This window comes from Fomitopsis serialis (assembly GCF_022376445.1).
Source record: "Fomitopsis serialis strain Sig1Antser10 chromosome Unknown B0H18scaffold_59, whole genome shotgun sequence".
NCBI lineage: Eukaryota > Fungi > Basidiomycota > Agaricomycetes > Polyporales > Fomitopsidaceae > Fomitopsis > Fomitopsis serialis.
The window spans coordinates 206,445-226,274 of NW_025955019.1; the positions used below are offsets into that span (position 1 = coordinate 206,445).

At 54.2% G+C, this 19,830-nt stretch overlaps 5 protein-coding genes across 5 annotated transcripts; 2 read left to right on the forward strand and 3 right to left on the reverse strand.

Annotated features, from left to right (window-relative positions):
* Window positions 1-2,878: 2,878 nt before the first annotated feature.
* On the reverse strand, window positions 2,879-5,493 carry B0H18DRAFT_543271 (cytochrome P450 monooxygenase). Its single transcript, XM_048038540.1, has 13 exons — window positions 5,117-5,493; window positions 4,928-5,060; window positions 4,682-4,870; window positions 4,486-4,634; window positions 4,312-4,427; window positions 4,144-4,264; window positions 4,069-4,082; window positions 3,843-4,009; window positions 3,766-3,788; window positions 3,623-3,704; window positions 3,441-3,569; window positions 3,232-3,375; window positions 2,879-3,180 (listed from the first exon to the last, which is right to left on the reverse strand). The coding sequence occupies exons 1-13, from the start codon at window positions 5,256-5,258 to the stop codon at window positions 3,093-3,095; spliced, it is 1,497 nt and encodes a 498-aa protein (XP_047890924.1). The 5' UTR covers window positions 5,259-5,493; the 3' UTR covers window positions 2,879-3,092.
* A 3,251-nt stretch (window positions 5,494-8,744) lies between these two features.
* B0H18DRAFT_1020742 (uncharacterized protein) lies at window positions 8,745-9,666 on the forward strand. The gene is made up of 3 exons (XM_048029499.1): window positions 8,745-9,138; window positions 9,200-9,403; window positions 9,474-9,666. The coding sequence occupies exons 2-3, from the start codon at window positions 9,221-9,223 to the stop codon at window positions 9,540-9,542; spliced, it is 252 nt and encodes an 83-aa protein (XP_047890925.1). The 5' UTR covers window positions 8,745-9,138; window positions 9,200-9,220; the 3' UTR covers window positions 9,543-9,666.
* Window positions 9,667-10,317: 651 nt separating this feature from the next.
* B0H18DRAFT_956603 (uncharacterized protein) lies at window positions 10,318-13,651 on the reverse strand (the record flags this gene model as incomplete). The annotated part of the gene is made up of 12 exons (XM_048042474.1): window positions 10,318-10,617; window positions 10,683-10,789; window positions 10,848-10,980; window positions 11,072-11,100; window positions 11,145-11,195; window positions 11,251-11,709; window positions 11,883-12,283; window positions 12,822-12,843; window positions 13,052-13,262; window positions 13,322-13,343; window positions 13,400-13,414; window positions 13,473-13,651. The coding sequence occupies 12 exons, from the start codon at window positions 13,649-13,651 to the stop codon at window positions 10,318-10,320; spliced, it is 1,929 nt and encodes a 642-aa protein (XP_047890926.1).
* A 1,011-nt stretch (window positions 13,652-14,662) lies between these two features.
* B0H18DRAFT_956604 (uncharacterized protein) lies at window positions 14,663-15,214 on the forward strand (the record flags this gene model as incomplete). Its single annotated transcript, XM_048042475.1, has 2 exons — window positions 14,663-14,799; window positions 14,860-15,214. 2 exons carry the CDS (start codon window positions 14,663-14,665, stop codon window positions 15,212-15,214), a joined length of 492 nt encoding a protein of 163 aa, XP_047890927.1.
* A 315-nt stretch (window positions 15,215-15,529) lies between these two features.
* Window positions 15,530-19,330, reverse strand: B0H18DRAFT_1086095 (P-loop containing nucleoside triphosphate hydrolase protein; the record flags this gene model as incomplete). Its single annotated transcript, XM_048031993.1, has 24 exons — window positions 15,530-15,647; window positions 15,726-15,758; window positions 15,816-15,935; window positions 15,987-16,040; window positions 16,095-16,242; window positions 16,295-16,398; window positions 16,419-16,534; window positions 16,585-16,931; window positions 16,983-17,059; window positions 17,115-17,163; window positions 17,217-17,270; window positions 17,320-17,380; window positions 17,528-17,632; window positions 17,684-17,734; window positions 17,847-17,936; window positions 17,989-18,062; window positions 18,242-18,303; window positions 18,359-18,406; window positions 18,461-18,544; window positions 18,598-18,663; window positions 18,727-19,044; window positions 19,098-19,145; window positions 19,191-19,256; window positions 19,308-19,330. 24 exons carry the CDS (start codon window positions 19,328-19,330, stop codon window positions 15,530-15,532), a joined length of 2,316 nt encoding a protein of 771 aa, XP_047890928.1.
* Between the last annotated feature and the right edge of the window lie 500 nt (window positions 19,331-19,830).

Sequence of the window (19,830 nt, forward strand, 5' to 3'; positions counted from 1 at the left end):
CGTTCGAACGTTCAAAGGGACCCGAGTCTGTGGGACAAGTTCTCGGAGACCGACCATGGGAAGCACGCCAGCTGGGTTTTTGAGCTATCGGGGATGCGTGATAACTCGATACACAGGATAGCAAATCGCGGCGATAAGCAGCTCCACTAGGAGTCAACATTGTTGAAGCGGGATTCTCGAAGCTGTGATGTAAACCGTAAACGACACCCTATGTAGATAAGAGCTCACTGTCAATGTGCAATGGCTTAGCGTCGGCGTTCCGCAGACAGGGCAGACGCGCTTGGCATCCGAGATCATCTTAGAAGCCAATGGGTAGCAGAGATTGTTGGCGTCATTTAATGTCTCTCAGGTCGTACTGAACCCCTGGACTGCCTCGCAGTACCTAGTCACAGCCATCGCAGGCCTGACCAAGGACAGGACCTGTGGTCGTCCCAGTTCGTGAGCGTTATGAAAGTTTGATGGGCTATTCACTTACAATGAATGAGCTGCGTCAAATGACAGCTCCGTTGAGTTCATTCGACTCGTGTTCATCGCTTTTTTTAAGTTACTTACCTTTTGCGCGTCACGCCAACGTGGACTGTAGGCGGCGCCACGTAGTTACAACTTTTCGGATGGGCCGCGCACCGTGCAGCGTGAAAGCAGGCACACCAGCATGGATACCAGGGGAGAAATATCCGTATAAGACCGTGCAGCTTGCAGGTGTGCATCGTCGTTCATATTCATCTTTGGTCTAGAGTGAACCCACGCTACCAGTGAACCGGACGCCCGACTCACATCCACCCGCCGCCTGCCAGGCATATGTCGCGCTAACGTATTAACTGAGACAGCGAATAAGTTCTGAGCCTCAGTATATCGCAGCAAAGTCAGGAGAAGACAAATCGCGGAGGACGAGGGGACCGGTATCGTCCAGTCACACGAGTGCCGCATGAACCTGTGATTGACGCCAGTCACGCCACAAACTCAACACAAACGGTCACGGCGCAGTTGCCGCAGTTAACCGTGACCTGTACTACGAAGAGTACTAGTGCCAGTGAGTACACGACGTCGGACCTATGGGAGACTGTCACTGAGGTTTTTGAAGCTTGAGGCTCTTGGTATACTGTAGGGGTCCAACTTCTGACCTTCGCCACTTAGACTGCGGCCGAAACGAGGCACTCAGTGGCTGAAGGTGATTATAATGGCCCATCTGAGATCTCAAACATGCCACCAGGCCGTCGAAACTGCAAGATCACACTGAAGGTAGGTCTACTTACTGCTGTCATTCATTTCAATACATTCGTGCTTGGGAATCATAGGTGAGATACAGTGCTGGAGAGTGGCTCTGGCTGCCGCTGTCAATTACAGCTTCAGGGCTTTCAATGCATTTGCAGTTACGATGTGACACTGTATGACCCTTCCACCTGCCTCCAGGAAGTGCCGTGTATCATCTCCGACTTCAATCGACCCATCATTTCACTTCGAGTATGCTCACTGGTATCCTGACGGCAACACGACAGCTATCACTTCGTTCTTGAACAGTCCCTCAATTACCACATGTGTATAACCTGAATCCTCGCTTATAGATCGTTCACCGCGGGTACCGCGGCCTACCTATAAAATTGCGTACAGATATCATTGCGCATGCACCGCTTTCGATGTCGCGCCTGGCATGTGGGGAAGAGAATAGAGGCGTGAGTAGTGCAGCCCCGAGGTTTCTCGACCTGGCCGATCGAGTTGCTCAAGGCGAGTCGTGACTTCGACACTCTGCGCCACAGACAAGCTTAACATTTCTGAACAGTGAATAAAGTCCGAGATGCCCGAGCTCCTTGCAGTCTTGGATAGTCCGCATCAAATGGTTTGACCTGAAGAGTCAGGATGTCCGCTCAGACATTGCGAGAGGAGCGGACATTCTCATGGACAACGGACCCGCTGCGTCGGTGCGCTGCCAACAGCCCAATCCAGGGGGTCTATTTTCTAGGTAAGGTTGCGCATTTAATTGAATGAACACGGCCTCGGTCACATTCGTATGGCACGCGAGGCCGGTCGGGCTAGTACTACGGGTCAAAATCTCGAGTCTCGACGTGCTACCAGACCTGAGATACAATTTCAGGCGAGTCCCATAGTACAGATTATGCTCAAATTTCAGGCATTCAAGGCGCCACGAAGATACTTGAATTCAGCAGTACCGGAGACCAGACTGCTGGACACGCAATGGCAGCATCCGCCACCGTGACCGCTACGTACGCGTGCACGCCCTGAGTGACCGAGAATAGCAGTGCCTTTCTCTTGGGCGTGTTATCTAGATGGGCTTCTTAACAGCCGTCTTGAAGGATACCATCGAACGAGGAACGTGTCAGACACGTCGCTCAGCAAATTACGTTTAATTCTGATGCCGGCCTCCCATGCGTAGCGCTTTCGCTGTGATTGACTTCTTCCCTACCTGTCCGGACTCTTTGAATTGTGGCTTTGGGCGCGTCTCGCCCACTATTTCAAATGCTGGATGCTATAACGTGCAAAGAGAGTAAATTTGTAGTCCGTAATACCGTCAAGAGTGTCGTTGATCTGAGCCACACACTGATCCAGCGCGCACGATGGGCTGCTTCTGTGTCCACGCTTTGTGCACTTCATCGGCAATATTTCATAAAATCATCTGGGTACAAGCGTGTCTCGAGCCCATTGTGTTCTGTTCACGGTGATGTGGAAATTTGGGGTGCGCTTATGGTCAGCAGTGCTCAGTGTCAACACCAAGAACCCTACTGAGTTAGGCTCGGTAAGGCCTACCTACTGAAAGCTGGCGGTTATACAAATGCACTTTGAGGGTTCATGCGACCGAGAGCGTGCTTGGGCCCGGTGGGCAGATTACTATAATACTTCCCGCTGTGTTCAATCTTGCCTAGGTGATACGTCAACCGCACGTTCGGCACAGTCTTTGTCAAATCCACTCGGGGCTTGGCAACATAAGATAGGACACGAATGCTGCTGACTAGTACTGTATACTGGAAATACGAAGTAGATAGAGCACATGAGATGCAGGGGTGAAGCACCATGTATCAGTAATGTAAATTCCGCGACCATACGAGCGCAGTCAACGACCAGCGGATATGAAATTTTGGTCAGACACTCATGTCCCTCATGTCCGAGACTACTTTAGTAGCCTTCCCCGATCTCGGAGTAAAGGCACACGCGAAGTCCTTGGGATGGCTATTACACCGGTCAGTAGCTAGAATCACGACGGTCCAGGTGACGACTCGCCTCACGAAGCCCGGCACGAACTCCGCCAGAGGTGTGATTGGGTCGCCATCTTTAGTCATGGCTTTGTTTATGTTGACGGTTGCAACGAAACTGGCTACTGCGAGCCATATGGTAGTGTCTGCGAACTGCTGCCCGGGACACACACTATTGCGCCGAAGGGAGGGACACTGAACTCGCTGTGATGATGAACTTACACTGAAGGGACCTACCGGCGACCAAATCCGAACGCGATATTGCGAGGCTCAAGTAGTTGCAAGGTCTGCTGGTCCATCTCCAAGAATCGCTCCGGCCGGAATGATTCTGGTTCCGGATACGATTCTTCGTCTTGTGTCATTGCCCTACGTTATTTTGACCATCCAGATGAATTTCTCAGCAATTGAGATGGACATACCATATATTCGCAATCACCATCGAATTCGCAGGTATACCATAACCTCGATATTTATCGGGCTGAATCGTTCTGTGAGGAATACCTGCACAGGTATTAGTTGGGACATGGCAAATTCAACGGGCGCTGTACTACTCGGAACACACCAAGTGGTACAGGACAATTCCATCTGCACGACGCAGATTAAAAATCACACAAGTGCCACATAAGCTGATCCCCTTACCGGAATACTTCACGTATGACACACTCCAAGTAAGGCAATGCCTCCCTGTCATCGAAGTCAGCCAGCCGTTCGGTACCGACAACGAGATCCATTTCTGCTTGGGCCTTCGTATATACTTCGGGGTGCAGAAGCATAGCTAGGATGAAGGTCGACAGTATTACCACCGTCTGTGACAGTCGTGAGCATTTACCTGCGCTAAGCACGCCCTAAGCGTGAAAGTGCTTACCGTATCCGTCGCCGCTGTTAGTGACAGTATGAAGATTCAGACTGATACGATGGTGTAGAATTATATAGTACTTGCCTCCATATAGGACCCCCGCTGCTGACTTGATGTCGTCCTCGTCCTCCTTGCTAAGGGAGCCCTGCCGGAGGACTTCCTCCAGTAAAGCGACCGTGAAACACGGAGACGCTGTTCCGGATGCCTGTGGCGCTCATGAGACTGCAACCGGCGGCAGACCAATCTACTCACCATAGCATTTCGCACCATCTCGAACGGGGTGTCGAACATCTGCTGCACTACCTTCTTCACATCCGCAGCTTTGCGCTTGAATCCCGCGCCCGGAAGCCACATGGGCAGGTATTGTACTAGCCAGCACACACACCCTTAGTCGAGTACCGCACAATCAATCGATAGGACACTCACGGCTAGGGAAGAAGTCAACAATCATTGACCCGGCGTTCCCGGACTCAACGGTTTCTTTCCCAGCAGATTCCGCGATGTGGATATACTCATCGTCCGCCGACTGGACGCGGTGACCGTAGGCTATCTCCATTATGAGCGCCGCAGCGTATCTGTAAAACCATGAGGGAATGGAGGAGAGACGCCGACAAGTACTAACCTTCGGATGTGAGGCATAAATTGCTCAGGCGTCTCGAGCACGCCAGAGAGGAGGGTATAAACTTCTCTTCGTTGAATGTTGCGGTAGCTAAGTAAAGCGTGTTTGTCTTGAAAGGCGCTGGAAATCCAGCGGCGGTGTTTTCGGAACCGCTCTCCGTATGAAAAGTGCGTTAGGACGTCCCATCCCATCCTGAGCCAGAGGGTGCCGTCAGTAAGCGATTTGCACAGGAGTCTGAGAGGTCCGTACAAATCCTGCAGTAAGATGAACCGGGGCCTATGCGAGTACTTCGCGCTTCTTTTGTCAAGTAGGTCTTGCGCAACCTCTAAGGAGTTGATTATAATTGCCGGTGTTCGAAAAAGGCGCGCGTAGACGATGTCACCTGAATCGACGTTCATCAGCACGATCCATCCACACCTATACCCTCTATCAATTCACCATACAGTACTCCCCATTCTCTAAACGTTCTCTGTTGGCAAATGGAAGGCAGTTGATGGACGTTACCGAGAAAGGGAAACGGCTTCGGTCCTGGGGGTAGTCGATAAGCAGTAGCTGTTCGATTCTCAGATATCCAGAGCATAAGGAGTCCTACTAGGACGATGCCAGAGAGAAGAGGACAAACTCCATCGGGGATCGGGCTCAGAGGCACGACTGCGAGATATCGATCCTGTCAACGATCGTTTATAAAGGGAGTGGTTAGCCCCAGACGCTAGCATCGGGATACTCCCGCGCGAGAGCCCGGGTCGCCCGCCGATGGTTTGCCTTGAACAATTGCGCCCAAACGATGAGTCTGAAGATAGGTCGGTCTTCTCGGCAGCCGGCAGAAGGTATAGAGCTCACATATAAGTATCTGTTGACTCTGTTGAACAATCCAACTTCTCTCGAGATCGGGTCCTGTCAGCTCTCACGGTCTACATCCCTGCCCAGCCAACTGCCCGATGCATGGCGCAATCGCGATACCGGGCCATCGAGTCCTGATCTGCATTACATGTCGACATTGCACGAGGCTGGCGCGGCGGTTCCTTTCACCTCCGCAAGATAGGTAAGCGTTTTAGCTGTTCCTTCGATTTGCAATGCTTCAGTAATACAAGCAACACCAATACAGAAGCATGAAGCTCTAGAGCTCGGGTGCCCGATAATGCCGGCCAGACCCAAGATGCCAGTATATGATGGAGATGGACGCCAGTACTTACTTGAGCTGACTGGCGCCACAGCTTTGCCCACGTTCCCCTTTCATCTAGTCTCGCACATGCATGACATGTTCGGCATAGTACCTGGGACACACGAGGAAGAGACGGTGAAACCGCAGGAAGCAACATGGCAGAGTCACGACGGCGCCATCAATTTTCGTCCTTTACATATCTCCGGACACCGGCGGAGCGACGTGGCGACGTACCTTATGTATTGAATAAGTCGTTCTATTGTTCCAGTGACATATTAGCGCGACCTGACGCGGTTTCTCACTGCAAGGCCGAACAATACAGTCAACAAATGCCGAAAGCATGACACGAGCCGAGATGCAACGAACCAGATGCTGTCAGTGTCACTGTAGTCGAGGATCTAGAAGTACTACTAGTAGTTACGAGTGGTCGCCAGTGAAGCTAGTGAAGTCTAGTAGTGAGTGACCACGGAGCAGACAAACATCGCTAACTTACGTCCGCGTCGATTCTCGAAGACATCGGACTTCAGTCTGACAGGCGCCCGTTCAACCACAATGTCAGACCACGTGATCTAAGTAAGGTTACGAAGTTACTTACATCTCGTTCAAATCTCGTTTCACGTTTCTTACAGCACTATGATGTCCACTACTTATGTAGTGATCTCTCAGGTCTTTGACTGTCACGGTACTGCAGCTCCCGAAACCCATGATCATCGAAAACGAAGACACACTGAGTGGTTGTCGGCCCGGGACCATCGAAATGTGAGTGAAGCTCTAGTGCCTCATACTAACACTGTGGGAACGATGAGCGCGGGGAACAGTTGAAACGGCGGTCGATGAACCGCAGAGAATTGATGTGACAGAGGAGTTAACACCAGTGACCTCAGCGTTTTCAGGAAGCAGGGATGGCGGGGACGTGCAGATGGTCGGTCATGTCAGCCGCCTGGGCCGCTTAGGCTTTGCTCACAATGGATCCGTGTGTGGTACGAGACGCTGGAAGTGGCCTTCCCCTGTTTGCTAACTTCAGTACATATGTCTTAGATGGTCCCTGACCCGACCCTCGATTTGTGAAAGCTACAATCGAGCGATACTTAGTGGCTGCTCTGCAAGCCGACACGAAATGTAGAACGGGCGTCGCCGCAACATGAAGGAACCACGAGTGCGCCGCCATTTCCATCTTGTTGTGTTCGACTTGCTGACCTAACATCCGTTCATAGTCGGACGTTGACGCGTGTTGCTTGTTCGCCGATCTATATATGACGGTTCATCTGGGTGCGCCATGGCTACAATTCAGATGGATAAACTGACAGAGCATGCAGCCGTAGCGCGCGCCAGGATCAGCGATGTCTAAGGGAAACTAACTTGCGCATGCGTTGGGCACGGCGTAACCTCACGAGCAAACTCACGAGGCTACGCAGCCTCAGACCCTGTACTAGTCTTCGTTTCGATGAAGCTGTCATGACCACCCCTTTACTACTGTCTGACACGTAGCGACTACTGTCGTACATACACAAAAGTGACGTTCCCTGCGGTGTCTTAGATCCTTGCTGGCGCTCAATACTCGTGTACGTGTCAATGGCGGGCTCCTACTAAGGGCGTTTTCACGTACTGACAATGTCGCCTGCAGGCTGCACTTGACGTGGCCATCGAAATTGCAGCAAGAACATGAAGCTTCAGCAACAACTCGCGAAGCCAGTGATTTTCGGTCGGCGATACAAACACTCAAGTTGACACGGAGCCGCTAGCACGTCTTGGTCTAGCAACATACACGCCTATGACCTTCTAGCCTGCGCTCGCAAGCTTGGAGATCGCATAGCATCGCATTAGAGTCGACAAGAACGCACCCGCGGTTCAAATTTATAAATCTACCGGCTTCAACGAATCTTTCAACGCATGGCCGAGATAGAGATGAAGGTGCGCAGCTGCTCTTCTGGGATCCCGGCGGCGGGTAGCACATATTACTATAATCGGACATGTTGTGACCGCTCTATGGACTTCTAAACTAGATCGCGGGCTTAGCCTACAAATGTGCGGCTCAGCTGATACTTCGCGTTTCCACCAGGGCCGCGCGGCAGCGGTGACGTCGCGGCAACTCTTCACTGGTGGACCCTGGATAAGCACACTGGAGGTGCGTAGTCCACGGCATGTTCTCGCGTGCCTATCGGCGCACGGAATAATCCTTCCTTTGTGGTTCTAGTGTACATGGGTATGTCGTCAGTTTTTCAGATGAGCACGTTGCTCGGAATGCTTTCGAGGGGCGCATTCAGTAACACAGTGGATAGAAGCGTTCGGCGCCGGATGGTTGCAGCGCGTACTTACCTCGTTCTGTCCGCCAGACCTTACAAATTCTTTGGGATGCGGCACAACACAAGCACGCCCGACGTCTCTTCGCTGCCTTCGCCATCAAGGTGTGCCGGCTCGTTCATCACGTCATTACCCCCTCACGCCCACGGGCACAGGATATGTTCACTAAACTCGTTGTATCAAGGGTCTCTATTACAGACGACGCGCGGCCACGTCAAGAATAACAGCCAGGTATCTGTTCCATCCCCCGCGGCAGTGGCGACGCGCCGCGAGCATGGAACACCAGCTCGATGACCGTCAAGTCCAACGACAGATATCCATGATAACGGACGCACATTGGTATCCCTGCGCGCACTCAGAGAACTGACCGCCTGACGTAGATACACTGCCTTGACCTCCCTCGACCACAGATCTTCCTCTGTGTAAGGGGGACATCCGAGAAGCATGCAAAACGAGATGTCAGCAGCGTCTGTTGCAAGCTGATGGGCGTGTTTGCCATGATCCGAATTGAACACGTGTCAGCGTGGAAGAGGCTCTGTGGCTCCGTGAAGCCTGGGCGGAGGATAAGATGGCATGAGGAACAGGTGAGGCGAGACGATAACTCTGTGATCGCCCCTTCGCCGCCCAACCGTTGTGTCCGCGTTGCTCTTCTCCCTTCGAACTGCTCTTTCCGGGGCGTGTGCCAGAAGATCCCGAACACCTGCGGTGCGAGACGCTTCCTTCGCAGCCGATACCGTCAAGTCCGCTGTATGAGATCTGAACAGCTATCTCGTGGGATGAGATCTAGCGTGTTGCCTGTCCAATTTGCCAGGAAGCTATGACCACCGCCCGTGGCGCGCACGTCCATGTCCCTCAAAAATATATGCTGCGTTTGTGCGCAACTCACTGACATAAGACCTGTCTCTCTCTCGGCACACGAGCTACCAGCGAGTGTCGCCTCCTCACAATCCCAACCGCGATCCGAACACATTACAGGCGATATGTGCGAGTACGAATTGTAAGACTTCTTTACTGTTGTGCAAACGTTTCCGGGAGCATTGTCTGACTGTGATGAATAGCATAGGTGATTACTACCGGGGATGCCAGGTAGGGAGCCGTACCATATCATCTGTGGGTCACTCGTATCTCTGACTTACTCGGCAATTCACCAGCACTTTCACGGGCGGTATCACTCGGGGGAGCGATTCGACTGCAATTCCCCACATTGCAAGACAAGCTCAGCACATGCACATGCCAAGGGCTCGAACTGTGGTTGTTCAGCGGTGCGTCGTCCTCGATGCTGTCGTTCCAGAGCGCCTCGAGCGCTGAACTACCCACACGGCTTCGTTCTAGGTTGAGACAGATCGCAACCGCGTTCAGAACATGTTCTACACCAAGCATGAAGATTGCCAAGGGCGGTGACTTCTCTGGCGTTCACCCTGACGGGCGGCCATCCGCCCTATGTCTTCGCGTTCGCTGTTGTGTTCGGTCATCATTGTGCTAATATTACTATCTCCACTCTCGTGCTCGCCTTCATGCTCGCCTGCATGCCATGTGTTTGAGTGAATTCTGCGGCGGTTTGCCAGCGACCCAGTCAGCGCTCTGCTCTGGTTTGGGGCACCCCCGTTGAGTGTGGCGTACTAGCTGGACTGGAAGTCCTTTCTCTTCACTTCCCGGGTGCTGTGGCCCATTCCACGAGGAGCATACGAATGAGCTATTCAGTGGGCTATACCGCTCATGCAGCTCTCACAGGTAACAAGGCACATGGAGCGTCGGACGAGGAGTGTGCAACAGCAGGTCTGCTGTACTCGCAGCTTACCTTATCCGGACGTACTGCAAGACTGCTCAGGCCTGAACCCCTCCATGTGCCAGTCTACTATATTGACGGACACTATGGAGGGCAAGGGTACTAGTAGGGACGCTCAAGCTTCGATGCGAATGTCAACTGGGCGTCGTGATATCTATTCTACAGTCGTCTGTACCAGACCTACCAACTCATACACCATACATCCATCTACACGATGCGCTCACAGGTGACCGCACTGATGAATGAGACTGGGCCTAGGGCAGCACCGTCTCCACATGCTCAGCCGCGCCTTCTTCTCTATGCTGCCGGAAATGCTTCGCTCTCCTGCAACCTCCTCAACTCGAGACACACCTCCATCATCAGCATTCGCAGCCGCCCTCTTTTCCCTCCTCAGCCGCTGCGTCGCAGCGTCAGCGCGCGGGACGACCGACCACTGCAGAGCGCTGGTCCATCCACGTCCTGGCCCTGGCTCAGGCTGTACGCTGTCTTGACTGCCCGTATTGTCTTGCAGTGCCCGCTCCTTCTCGAGCCATACTCACGGAAGAGCATGTCTATCGACTCGAGCGTCTGCCCTGCTGTCTCAGGGTAGAACGCCCAGACTATGCTCGCATTCACGAGGTTCAGCGCGGCGAAGATGACGTACGTCCGCCACCCGATGTTCTGCAGCGCAGGCGGGGTGATCTCTACGACCTAGACGTGGTACGCGTGAGCGACACTGCAGTGCGAGCTACGTTCCGTTGGGTGGAGATACGTACGAGGAAGTTCCCGAGGAAGTCGGAAGCCGTCGCGAGCGCAGCACCCTTGGCGCGGATCTTGAGCGGAAGGATCTCTGCGGGGTACACCCACACGGTCGCCATCCATCCTGTTGACCGTCACACGGGTTCAGGAGTCTGTCCGTTCGAAGATACTCTGGAACGTACCCCATGTAAAGCACGATTCGTATAGGAACACGAAGAACACGGCAGCGATGTTGGAGCTCGGGTTGTCCACTGCGACGCAGATGGCTTCGAGGACGAGGACAACCATCTGTCCGAGGGCCATGCTGATCCAGAGCTTCCGTCGCCGACACGGTCGATGGTGTACCACTGACGGGTCACATCCACTGAACGGAGGGATCGATGAGGGGTAAGAAGACGGCACTCACTGTGACGAAGGACGCTATCATTACCACACCTGGACCCAGCATCCGAAGAAGAGCGCGCGTTCTTGGGACATACCCAGGCTGACCTCGAAGAGAGTCGGTGCATAGTATGTCACGATGTTTATCCCTGTGCAGAGCACATGAAGGACATCCCTCACCAATCCTGACAGGTGAGGACATACCTGTCATCTGCTGCATGAACTGGATGCCGATCGCAAGGTACAGTCGCTTGTCCGCTGATATGCCGTGGCCCTTGAACAGGTCCGTCCACGTCCCTTCTTCATCGCGCTCGATCTCGATCGCCTCGATGATCTCCCTCGCTTCCTGCAGAACCACCGGGTGGTCCGTAGACAGCCCTCGCAGCTTGGCGAGCACCTCAATCCCGCGCTCGGGCGTAGGGTCATGGCGAATCAGCCACCGCGGCGTCTCGGGCATGAACATCGTCAGGAAAATGACATAAATCGCGAAGATGCCCTGGAAGAGCAGCGGGAACCGCCACTGGATCGGCCCCGAGTAGAAGTAGAACGCGTAGTTCACCCAGTAGGTGAGCACTATCCCGCCGATCATCGACGTGAGCTGGCAGCACAGTTGCCATCCTCTATGCTCGGGTGGCGTGATCTCGCTCTGGTACACAGGCGTCACTGTGTGCGCACGAAGATGCGGGGTTGAAATGGTCCGTCAGCGAGGTTCTCCCGGCGCACGCGTCGAAGCGCAGGACGGGCTTACCGGACGTTATGTACCCAATCCCTGCCGCGAAGCCCGGGTCAGCCTTGAAGACGCGAGAGCACGCGACTGCCAGTGATAGCGCACTCACCAATGCCCGTGATGACCCGTGCGAACATCATCTGGATCCTCTCGTAGGACGTGCCCATGAGTATCACGCCGACGAGCAGGATGGTCGTGCCCAGGATGAGCGTCCGCTTCCTCCCCAGGGGCTCCGTCGTGCACGCGGCGGCGAGGCCGCCCACGACCGCGCCGACGTCGTAGAGCGCGGTGATGGTGCTCATCATGATCGTCGAGGGGTTGCCCATCTGCTCGAGCCAGTATTTGGAGAGGACCACGCCGGACATGACGCCCAGGTCATAGCCGAAGAGGAGGAAGCCGACGCTGCAGACAGAGGTGAGTGCGCCGATGAGAGGAGTACCTGAGAGGCCGGCGACGCCCGTCTTGGTTGGTAGCTTCACCATCGTCGCGAAACGTTGTAGGCCTGGACCGCTGAGGGGGCGTGAGGCAGGTTATCTAGAGCGACGATAGCAGTCAGCGAGAGCAAGCTGCCAGTTTACCTTCTTATCCCCCATGTTCGTTGGGAGAGAAGTGACCTGAATGGCTATGGAGTCAGGTCAGGTGTCGGGGAGCGGACCGCCATTCTTCTGTTGCCCACTGACAAATGGCCTCGCGAGCTTGAGGGTTCTTGCAGATAGAGCGCACCCAAGCGATCGACGGCATTTGCACTTAAACACCAAACGGAATGCGGGGTCGCGTCGTGGCGCCACATTGGCCCCGTGAGGAAGTCTGTGCTTACCCAGGATGACGAACGCACACACTAGTTAGGCTAGCGTGAACGGGCATCACTGTGAGCGGTCGCGGGCACTAACACTGGGGAGCAGCTGATGATGTGACTGCCTGCGAATGCGAACGCAGTCTGCACGCCTCTTGTGAGAAGGACACGAGATCCGCCTAATAGCGGCAGCACTGTGGACTCATACGGAAGGTTTGGTGTTGGGAGAAAGGAGGAACCAGGCTGGAAGCATACCATTGCGTGCGGTGACGAATGGCTAATTATATAGCAGTGTCCGTCATATGCATGTTAGATCCTACAGAGTCAGATCGAATGTCCTGTCCGTTCGCGTCCTCCGCACTACGACGCTGCACCAACCCAGTACTGATCAAGCATTCAGCGTATGCCTTCCTTCACAGGACCAATGCAATAGCACCGGCGCCGACGCCGAGAGCCAGCTTCCACTGCTCTGCCTGCAGACCCACCGCAGCGCCGGTAGAGGTAGTAGCAGTGCTGGGGGCCGACGTGGATCTCGACGATGATGCGGGCTGCCTCGTCGACGTCGACGTTGAGGTGGAAGTAACGCTCGCCACGGAGCCCGACCCTGAGCGCGTCGTCTCGGTGCTCGTACTGGAAACCGGGAATGTAGACGCCGAGACAGAGGGGGTGGAGGAGAAGCTCGAGGACGTCTCCGACCTGAGCATGCCAGTTAATGTGACGCATCCGCAAGATTATGGATGGGATGAGTTGCTCACGATGAGCTGCTCGGGAACGACTCTGTGCTCCTGGTCATACGATCAACAAGTGTCTGGGATATGCACAGAGTAACTTACTCCGACGTGGAACTCCTGATCATTTGTAAACGTGTCAGATTATCCTTTAGTCATAGTCCATGAGGCTACTCACACACTGGCAGAGGAGATCACACTGGTGCTCAAGCTGAAGGTCGGGAGGATACTGAGCGGGTCCGAGGGATGAACAGACAGCGAAGACGTGCTGCTGCTCTCCGTTTGTGGCACAGCATACCCTATACCACTGGCTAGAGCAAGCGCAACTACGAATATCAGAGAACGCATAAAAGTCATTGAGAAAATCGTGCAGTGTGGATTGGAGATGTGGGGGTTCGGGAATGGGATGGTCGAGAGACGATGTTCCGAGAGCACGCCAGGCCTCGTTTTATAGCCGTTGGAACTATCAGAAGCCTGGCTGCGCACCGGGCAAGTCTGTCAGACGTGAGTGAATTAGTGCACAAGGGAGCGGGGTGATGTGGCCGTCATCTCCAAACAGTCTCCATGCCATGACCATCGTGCCCAAGTCATGTCTTTCACTCTCATGACTTTCCTTAACGGGAATAGCACGTGGCTACCAAGCGCCTACCCGACACCTGGCCCTCGTGCCCGACGCTGGCATCCCGAGTTCGAGCCTCTCATTCATACAGGGCTCAGAAATGCAAGTTCTCTTCGCCGTGATCCGCTTCATTGGTGCTCTCGTATCTTGGTTTGTGCACAGGGTTCTGACTCGACTGCCAGCGAGAGCTATGTCAAGACATGCAGAACGCGATCATCGCTTTGGTCGGTTCAGAAGTCGGCCGTACGTTTTGCGGAGGCTTCCAGTTGTCACTGCCCAAAGGAAGACCGATCATGGCTTTCAAAACAACTTCAGACAAACGGCATCTACACCACCTTGTTCGGTCCTGGGTGACATACTGTAGTTGGACACCGGTACCGCAGAACACAGCTGCATCGCTCTGACAATCGAATATCCCGACGGCACCTATATTGATCCAGCGCCTTGACCTCAGGCTGTGCACTGGCCGCTTTACAGGGAGCGATGCCTGTGTAAATCTACAAGCATCCGCCATATGCAGGCCAAAGTGATAAGCTCGAAGGCTGTGTCCGTAGCTGTCAGTAGTGGGCCCAATTCGCGCGCTTAGGCCGCGCGCACACAATCCGAAGCGCGGCACGCTATCATCTGGACTGGTGGACTGGTCCACTTGGGCCTTGGAGGAGCGGTACATATACGACGGTGGACGGGATCCTTGGGTCCTCGCCCACCTGCCCCCCACACTCATCGCAAAGGAAACCCAAGACCTCGCGATGTTCCTCGCTCGTGTCCTGCTCTTCGCCCTCGCCCTCGCCGGGATCGTAGCAGTCTGCGCGTCCCCAGCCGGCATCCCGCCACAGCCAGTACTACAGAACGCGCCACGCGCCACACACGCGTCGACGGAACGCCGGTCAGTACCAGGATCGAGACGCACTCATGGTTCTTCATCTTACCTTGATTTCCATCGCAGAACCGGGGAGACGGCCACCCACGCATCCGCACATTCCACAGGTGCTACCCACACCGGCACCGGCACCCCAGGGACCTCACACTCGACCAGCTTCGCTGGCACGCGCACGGGACAGCCCTCTCCTCCACCACAGCTCCGTCAGCACCTCCTTCTCGCTGTCGCTTCCACCTCGACGATCAGGTCAATATCGACCGGGGCACATACCACCGCGACCGTGACGAGGTACTCAGTCGCGACTCGGACGATCGCCGTGCCGGTGCGGCGCCCCTCGAAGGCAGCCGCTGTCGGGATACAGGCGAATCGCTGGAACGCGGCTGTCGGTGTGGGCGTCGGTGCCCTAGCTCTCTTCCTATGACAGTGACAAGTGGTCTTCATTTTGGATAGTTTCGAGCCTGGGCAGTTTGGGAGGAGTGAGCAGATTATGATAGTCCGGTATACGAATTACACGACGTGATGAATGACGAAGAGCTTACTATATACTCAATAAGCAAGATCTATCAGTACCACTAGCTGACCCAGGTGTGGGTCGAGTGTATTCCGAGAAGCGCAAGTTATTCGATAATGTACATTAGGGAGAGCCACGTCCGACGCATCTCGGTCCGCCGCTCACTTTACTGTTGAACGGAATTGTCCAGAACTTGTTGACCTGCAGCCGGGTGTTTGTCCTTGTTCATGCCGAACAGCTGGGGACAAGTAGGTAAGTGCATGATCGCGGATCAACGACTGGGGTGGATGAACGTACGTCTCTAAGCTCCTTCACACTGAGCTTGTGCAGTTTGACCCGCTTCCTTCACCCAATGCAGCTTCCGCGAGACCTGCGAATCGAGAATGAATACAGTACGCGCCCGCATACTCCAAGCTACTACGCACCAGTCTTGGTATCCTGCAATTTCAGCATCCTGAAGGTATTGTTTCAACAACAACTCGACGCGCAGTCATCAATCATCCCAGCTCACCGCTCCTCAATGGTATTCTTGACGACAAGTCGCTTGACGAACACCTCCTTCTCCTGGCCAAGACGGTGCACACGGTCGTACGCCTGAGACTCCGACGCGTAGTTCCACGAAAGGTCCATGCTAGGCGTCTCTTTCAGTATCAACTGCAACAGCGAAACCCGCACTACTCACTTGATGATGCGATTCGCAGACACTAGATTGAGGCCCACGCCACCGCACTTCGTGCTGCGAGAAAGCGATCAATCTCAGCCTTGTGAACAGCCGCCAAACGTATCGTACCTGATGAGTATGACTTTCGGGCCACCCTGCTGCCTAAACTCAGCCAGGACCATCTCTCGCGCCTCGCGCGACATCCGTCCATCATAGCGCAGGCTGCGTATGCCATATCGGCTGAACAGTGTCTCGATCAGGTCGAGCATCGACGTCCCTAGGGCGCATCGCGGTTAGGTGAGCCAGACGAGACTTGCGCAGGAACGCACATTGGGAGAAGACGATCGTCTTGTCGCCGGTCACCTCCCACTCGTGCAGGTAGCCAATCAAGGCCATCATCTTCGTGCTGGGCTCCATGTTGTCGCCGCCCCGCCTCCACGTTTTACCATGTACTCCGGCACCGCGCGCGGGCCGGCATTGTCGCTATCATCAGAGGAAGCCTTGGCCTTCTTGACCTGTGTCTGTCGCTTGCCCCGGATGTCGTTCATGGCACGGTGTAGGTCATTATCCTAACACCGATGGGTCAGCACTTCGGCAAACCACGGAACCAAGGACGAACCTCGTCCACGGACGAATCCTCTTCGTCTGACACAACCGTCCTGCCCTTGACCTTGACCTTGGTCTTGGTCTCCTTCGGCTTCTTCTCCGAACTAGACTGCGACGAAGATGTAACACCGGCGAGCAACTCCGAGAGGTCCGGCATATCTTCGTCCGAGCTGGAACTCATCTCTATGTCACTGTCAACGCTAATAGGTTCCTTCTTTGCAACGCTCGGTTTTGCAGCGGGTTTGCGCGCGGCCTGAGAGCGGCGAAGCGCGGAGCGTACATCGTCGCGAGAAGGCTCGAAGGCCTGCGACAGGAACACGTGCGCGGGAGTGAGGTTCTGCATCTTCTTACAAGTGGGGCCTGCGAGGAGTTGAGTAACATGTTTAGTGTGAATGCTAGATGACGACGTACAAGGACGCAAGCCCTTGTCAGCGGCCGCTTCGAAGTCCTTCTCTATACGTAGGTTCTCTTTTTCGTCGCCGTTGCCACTGGAAATAGGCCGGATGTCAGACAACGGTCGTTCACAACGAGCAATTGACGTACAATTCCCCATTCACTTCTATGGGCTCGGTGCGTAGGACCAAGAGACAGTCTATAATCGACAGCGAATCAGAAAACTACTACAGCGACTCCGCAGGTACGTACCGTTGCAGATTTCATGGCTGCAAGCAAGCAATCTGCCGCTACCCTCCATGAAGACTGCGTGCCAGCGTCAACAACTGAAAGGTTTACAGTTTTCGCCACTTACGGTCTCCGCACTTGGGGCAAGTCGCTTCCTCATCTTGCTCCATATCGTCTGAGAAGTCTAGCTGAGCCATTTGTGCACGAGCCATGAATCTATCACGATTGAGAACACGTCCCGGACAGCATCATAGGACCATACCTCTTCTTGACCTAGACGAGTCGAGACGCGTATTAACACCATTCAGAAGTCATCTTGATTTGAATAGACATACCTGAGTAACCCACTCGGCGCCCATGAGCTTGTGGGCCCGCCCGACCTCTTTCTCAGCTTCGCCGGCAACAAGCATAGTCGGATCTTCGAACCCTCGCGCTTGATCCTACAAAGCCCGTCAGCACTGGCAGGCTAAGTGAGAGAAACATGAACAGACGAGGATGAGATGAGGATGACAAGATAGCTGCCTGAGACGAAGGATCATGACCTATCACGGCTACAGTGTCAACTTCGTCACAGGTACATTTATCAGAGATGCTTACGAGGACAGCGGGATTACTGTAACGCCACACTGATCAGCTTGTGGTATTTGAGTGTACGAGCTCGATTACGTACTTCTTAACAAGTGTGTTATCTCTGATATACCGGTTGATTTGCATCTGCGCACGCTTCTCAAAGGAGTCATATATCTGTGCAGACAATCAGCGCAATGCTTGCTGGGCGTGGTCTCTATGCTCATACCTGTCTCTCTTCATCTGAAAACTCCAGGAACTCGAGATCGACATGTTTCTCAGGGAGCTGCAACAACGGCTCTCCTTCCTAGCGAGCCGCATGGTCGTCTCAGTGGAAGCCCAGGAGCAGGAGTAACCACATACGATCTCAGCATCTTTGGTGCGTCGAAGAAGGAGAGGCTTGAGAATTTCCTGTGCGCGCAGACCTGTCCAACGGCAACCCCGCTGAGCATTCTTTGCTGTGACGGAACTAAACTACGTACCAGCAAGCGGCGCGTCTTCGAGTTGCACCTTGGCGACGTACGCATCGAAATCTTGCCAGTCGCTGAGTGACACAATGAGTCGGAGGTATCAAACTTTGACAAGCCACATGAACGCACTTCCAAGGACGAAATCGTCCGAAGCGAAGGAAACCGTATAGATCGGCCCTATATGAATGCCCTCAGCTATACCTTAAAGCATAGTAGTTGAGACACGCCTACAATGAATTTGTGACCGGAGTGCCGGTGAGGCACCACCTGTATTTGGCGCGGAGCATAGCCACTGCCTTGCTCGACCTTGTTCGTCTGCGTTTCAGGCGTCAGTAGTGGGATGTATGCGCATTCCTTAGACAATATACCTATTGCGGACGAACTGCGACTCGTCAAGGATTACCCGATACCACTTCATTCGCGACATCAAGCCTCTACAGAGGCCACATCAGTCAGTAATAAGCAGAAGACCGAAGCTCAAGAGACGAGCGCCATACCCGTTGTCCAGCAGATAATCCATCTCGTCTTCACTCTCAATGTCGGATGGGATCGCGAAGTCTTGGCAGAGGGTTTGGTACGTGGTGATAATGACGTCTTTCTTCGAGAGCGCGGAGGTGCTCTTCAGCTTGTCCCTGCCGTGATGTATGTGTACCGAGAACATGCCGTTCGTCTTCGTTTGGAGTTCGTCTTTCCACTGCAGTAGTAGTGCTGCGGGTACAACAATCAGTGTTGTGCGGTGGCTCTCCTCGGGTTCCGGAAGGTTGATGGCCATGGTCGCGATCATCTGCACAGTCTTGCCGAGACCCATCTCGTCGCTAGGGATCGTAGGTCAATAATGCAGACATAAAAGACTGCATAGTGTACATACGCCAAGATGCCCCCCTTATGCGGGCCTACACGCTCTTGATGCACCATCCTACAGAATGTGAGTCGGCATATGTGGCGTAGGCGACAGACGTACCAAGCCACTCCCAAGATCTGGTGCGGGAGCAAGCGCACCTCCATACCTGGAAGCAAGTCTCGGTTGCTGGACAACGATTAGCCTCTCCATTAGCAACGCGCCACTTTGAAAACACACTTGCGTAGTCCGAGCTTCTCCATCGCAGCCTTCACAGAAACGCCGCCACCCGCGTTGTCGATGGACCGCGTCACAAATTCAGCCAATCTGAGTGAAATATGAGCTGCATATATAGAGGACAGAGCGCTGTTACGAACCGCATTTGCTGATCGTCGCCTCCACGATCGAAGGGTAAGATCGCGCTCTCTCGGTCGTAATTCAAGGCAAATCCACCCGCTTGCGATCCTACCAGCTGAGACATCTGCCTTAACACTGCAGAGTCTTCGAGGCGAATCAGTCTAGCCCCAGGCCGTTGCTAGCTCAGACCACTGACTATCAAAGGGGGCCGGACTACCATCCCTTTCGTCTTCAAGCCGCCTCAATCTCTTCTGAGATCCGCTCCCTGATGCACCAGGGGTGTTCAAGGATCGCTTGGCACCTGTGCCCGTCGGTGTTCCCGGTGGAAGTAGTTGCGCTTGATTCGTGAAGAAAGCTGGATTGTCCAGCGCCGCCAGCAGTCGCGACGCGCGTGCAGGCGCTTTAG

What these genes read in the sequence shown, in the direction of transcription:
- B0H18DRAFT_543271 (XM_048038540.1), bottom strand. Translation starts at nt 5,258, where the DNA reads ATGCTCTGGATATCTGAGAATCGAACAGCTACTGCTTATCGACTACCC. An exon ending in AGATGGTGCGAAATGCTATG is followed by an intron (nt 4,265 to 4,311) that starts GTGAGTAGATTG and finishes TGAGCGCCACAG; the next exon opens with GCATCCGGAACAGCGTCTCC. An exon ending in ATGGTGATTGCGAATATATG is followed by an intron (nt 3,570 to 3,622) that starts GTATGTCCATCT and finishes AAAATAACGTAG; the next exon opens with GGCAATGACACAAGACGAAG.
- B0H18DRAFT_1020742 (XM_048029499.1), top strand. Translation starts at nt 9,221, where the DNA reads ATGCCAGGTAGGGAGCCGTACCATATCATCTGTGGGTCACTCGTATCT. An exon ending in CGAACTGTGGTTGTTCAGCG is followed by an intron (nt 9,404 to 9,473) that starts GTGCGTCGTCCT and finishes GCTTCGTTCTAG; the next exon opens with GTTGAGACAGATCGCAACCG.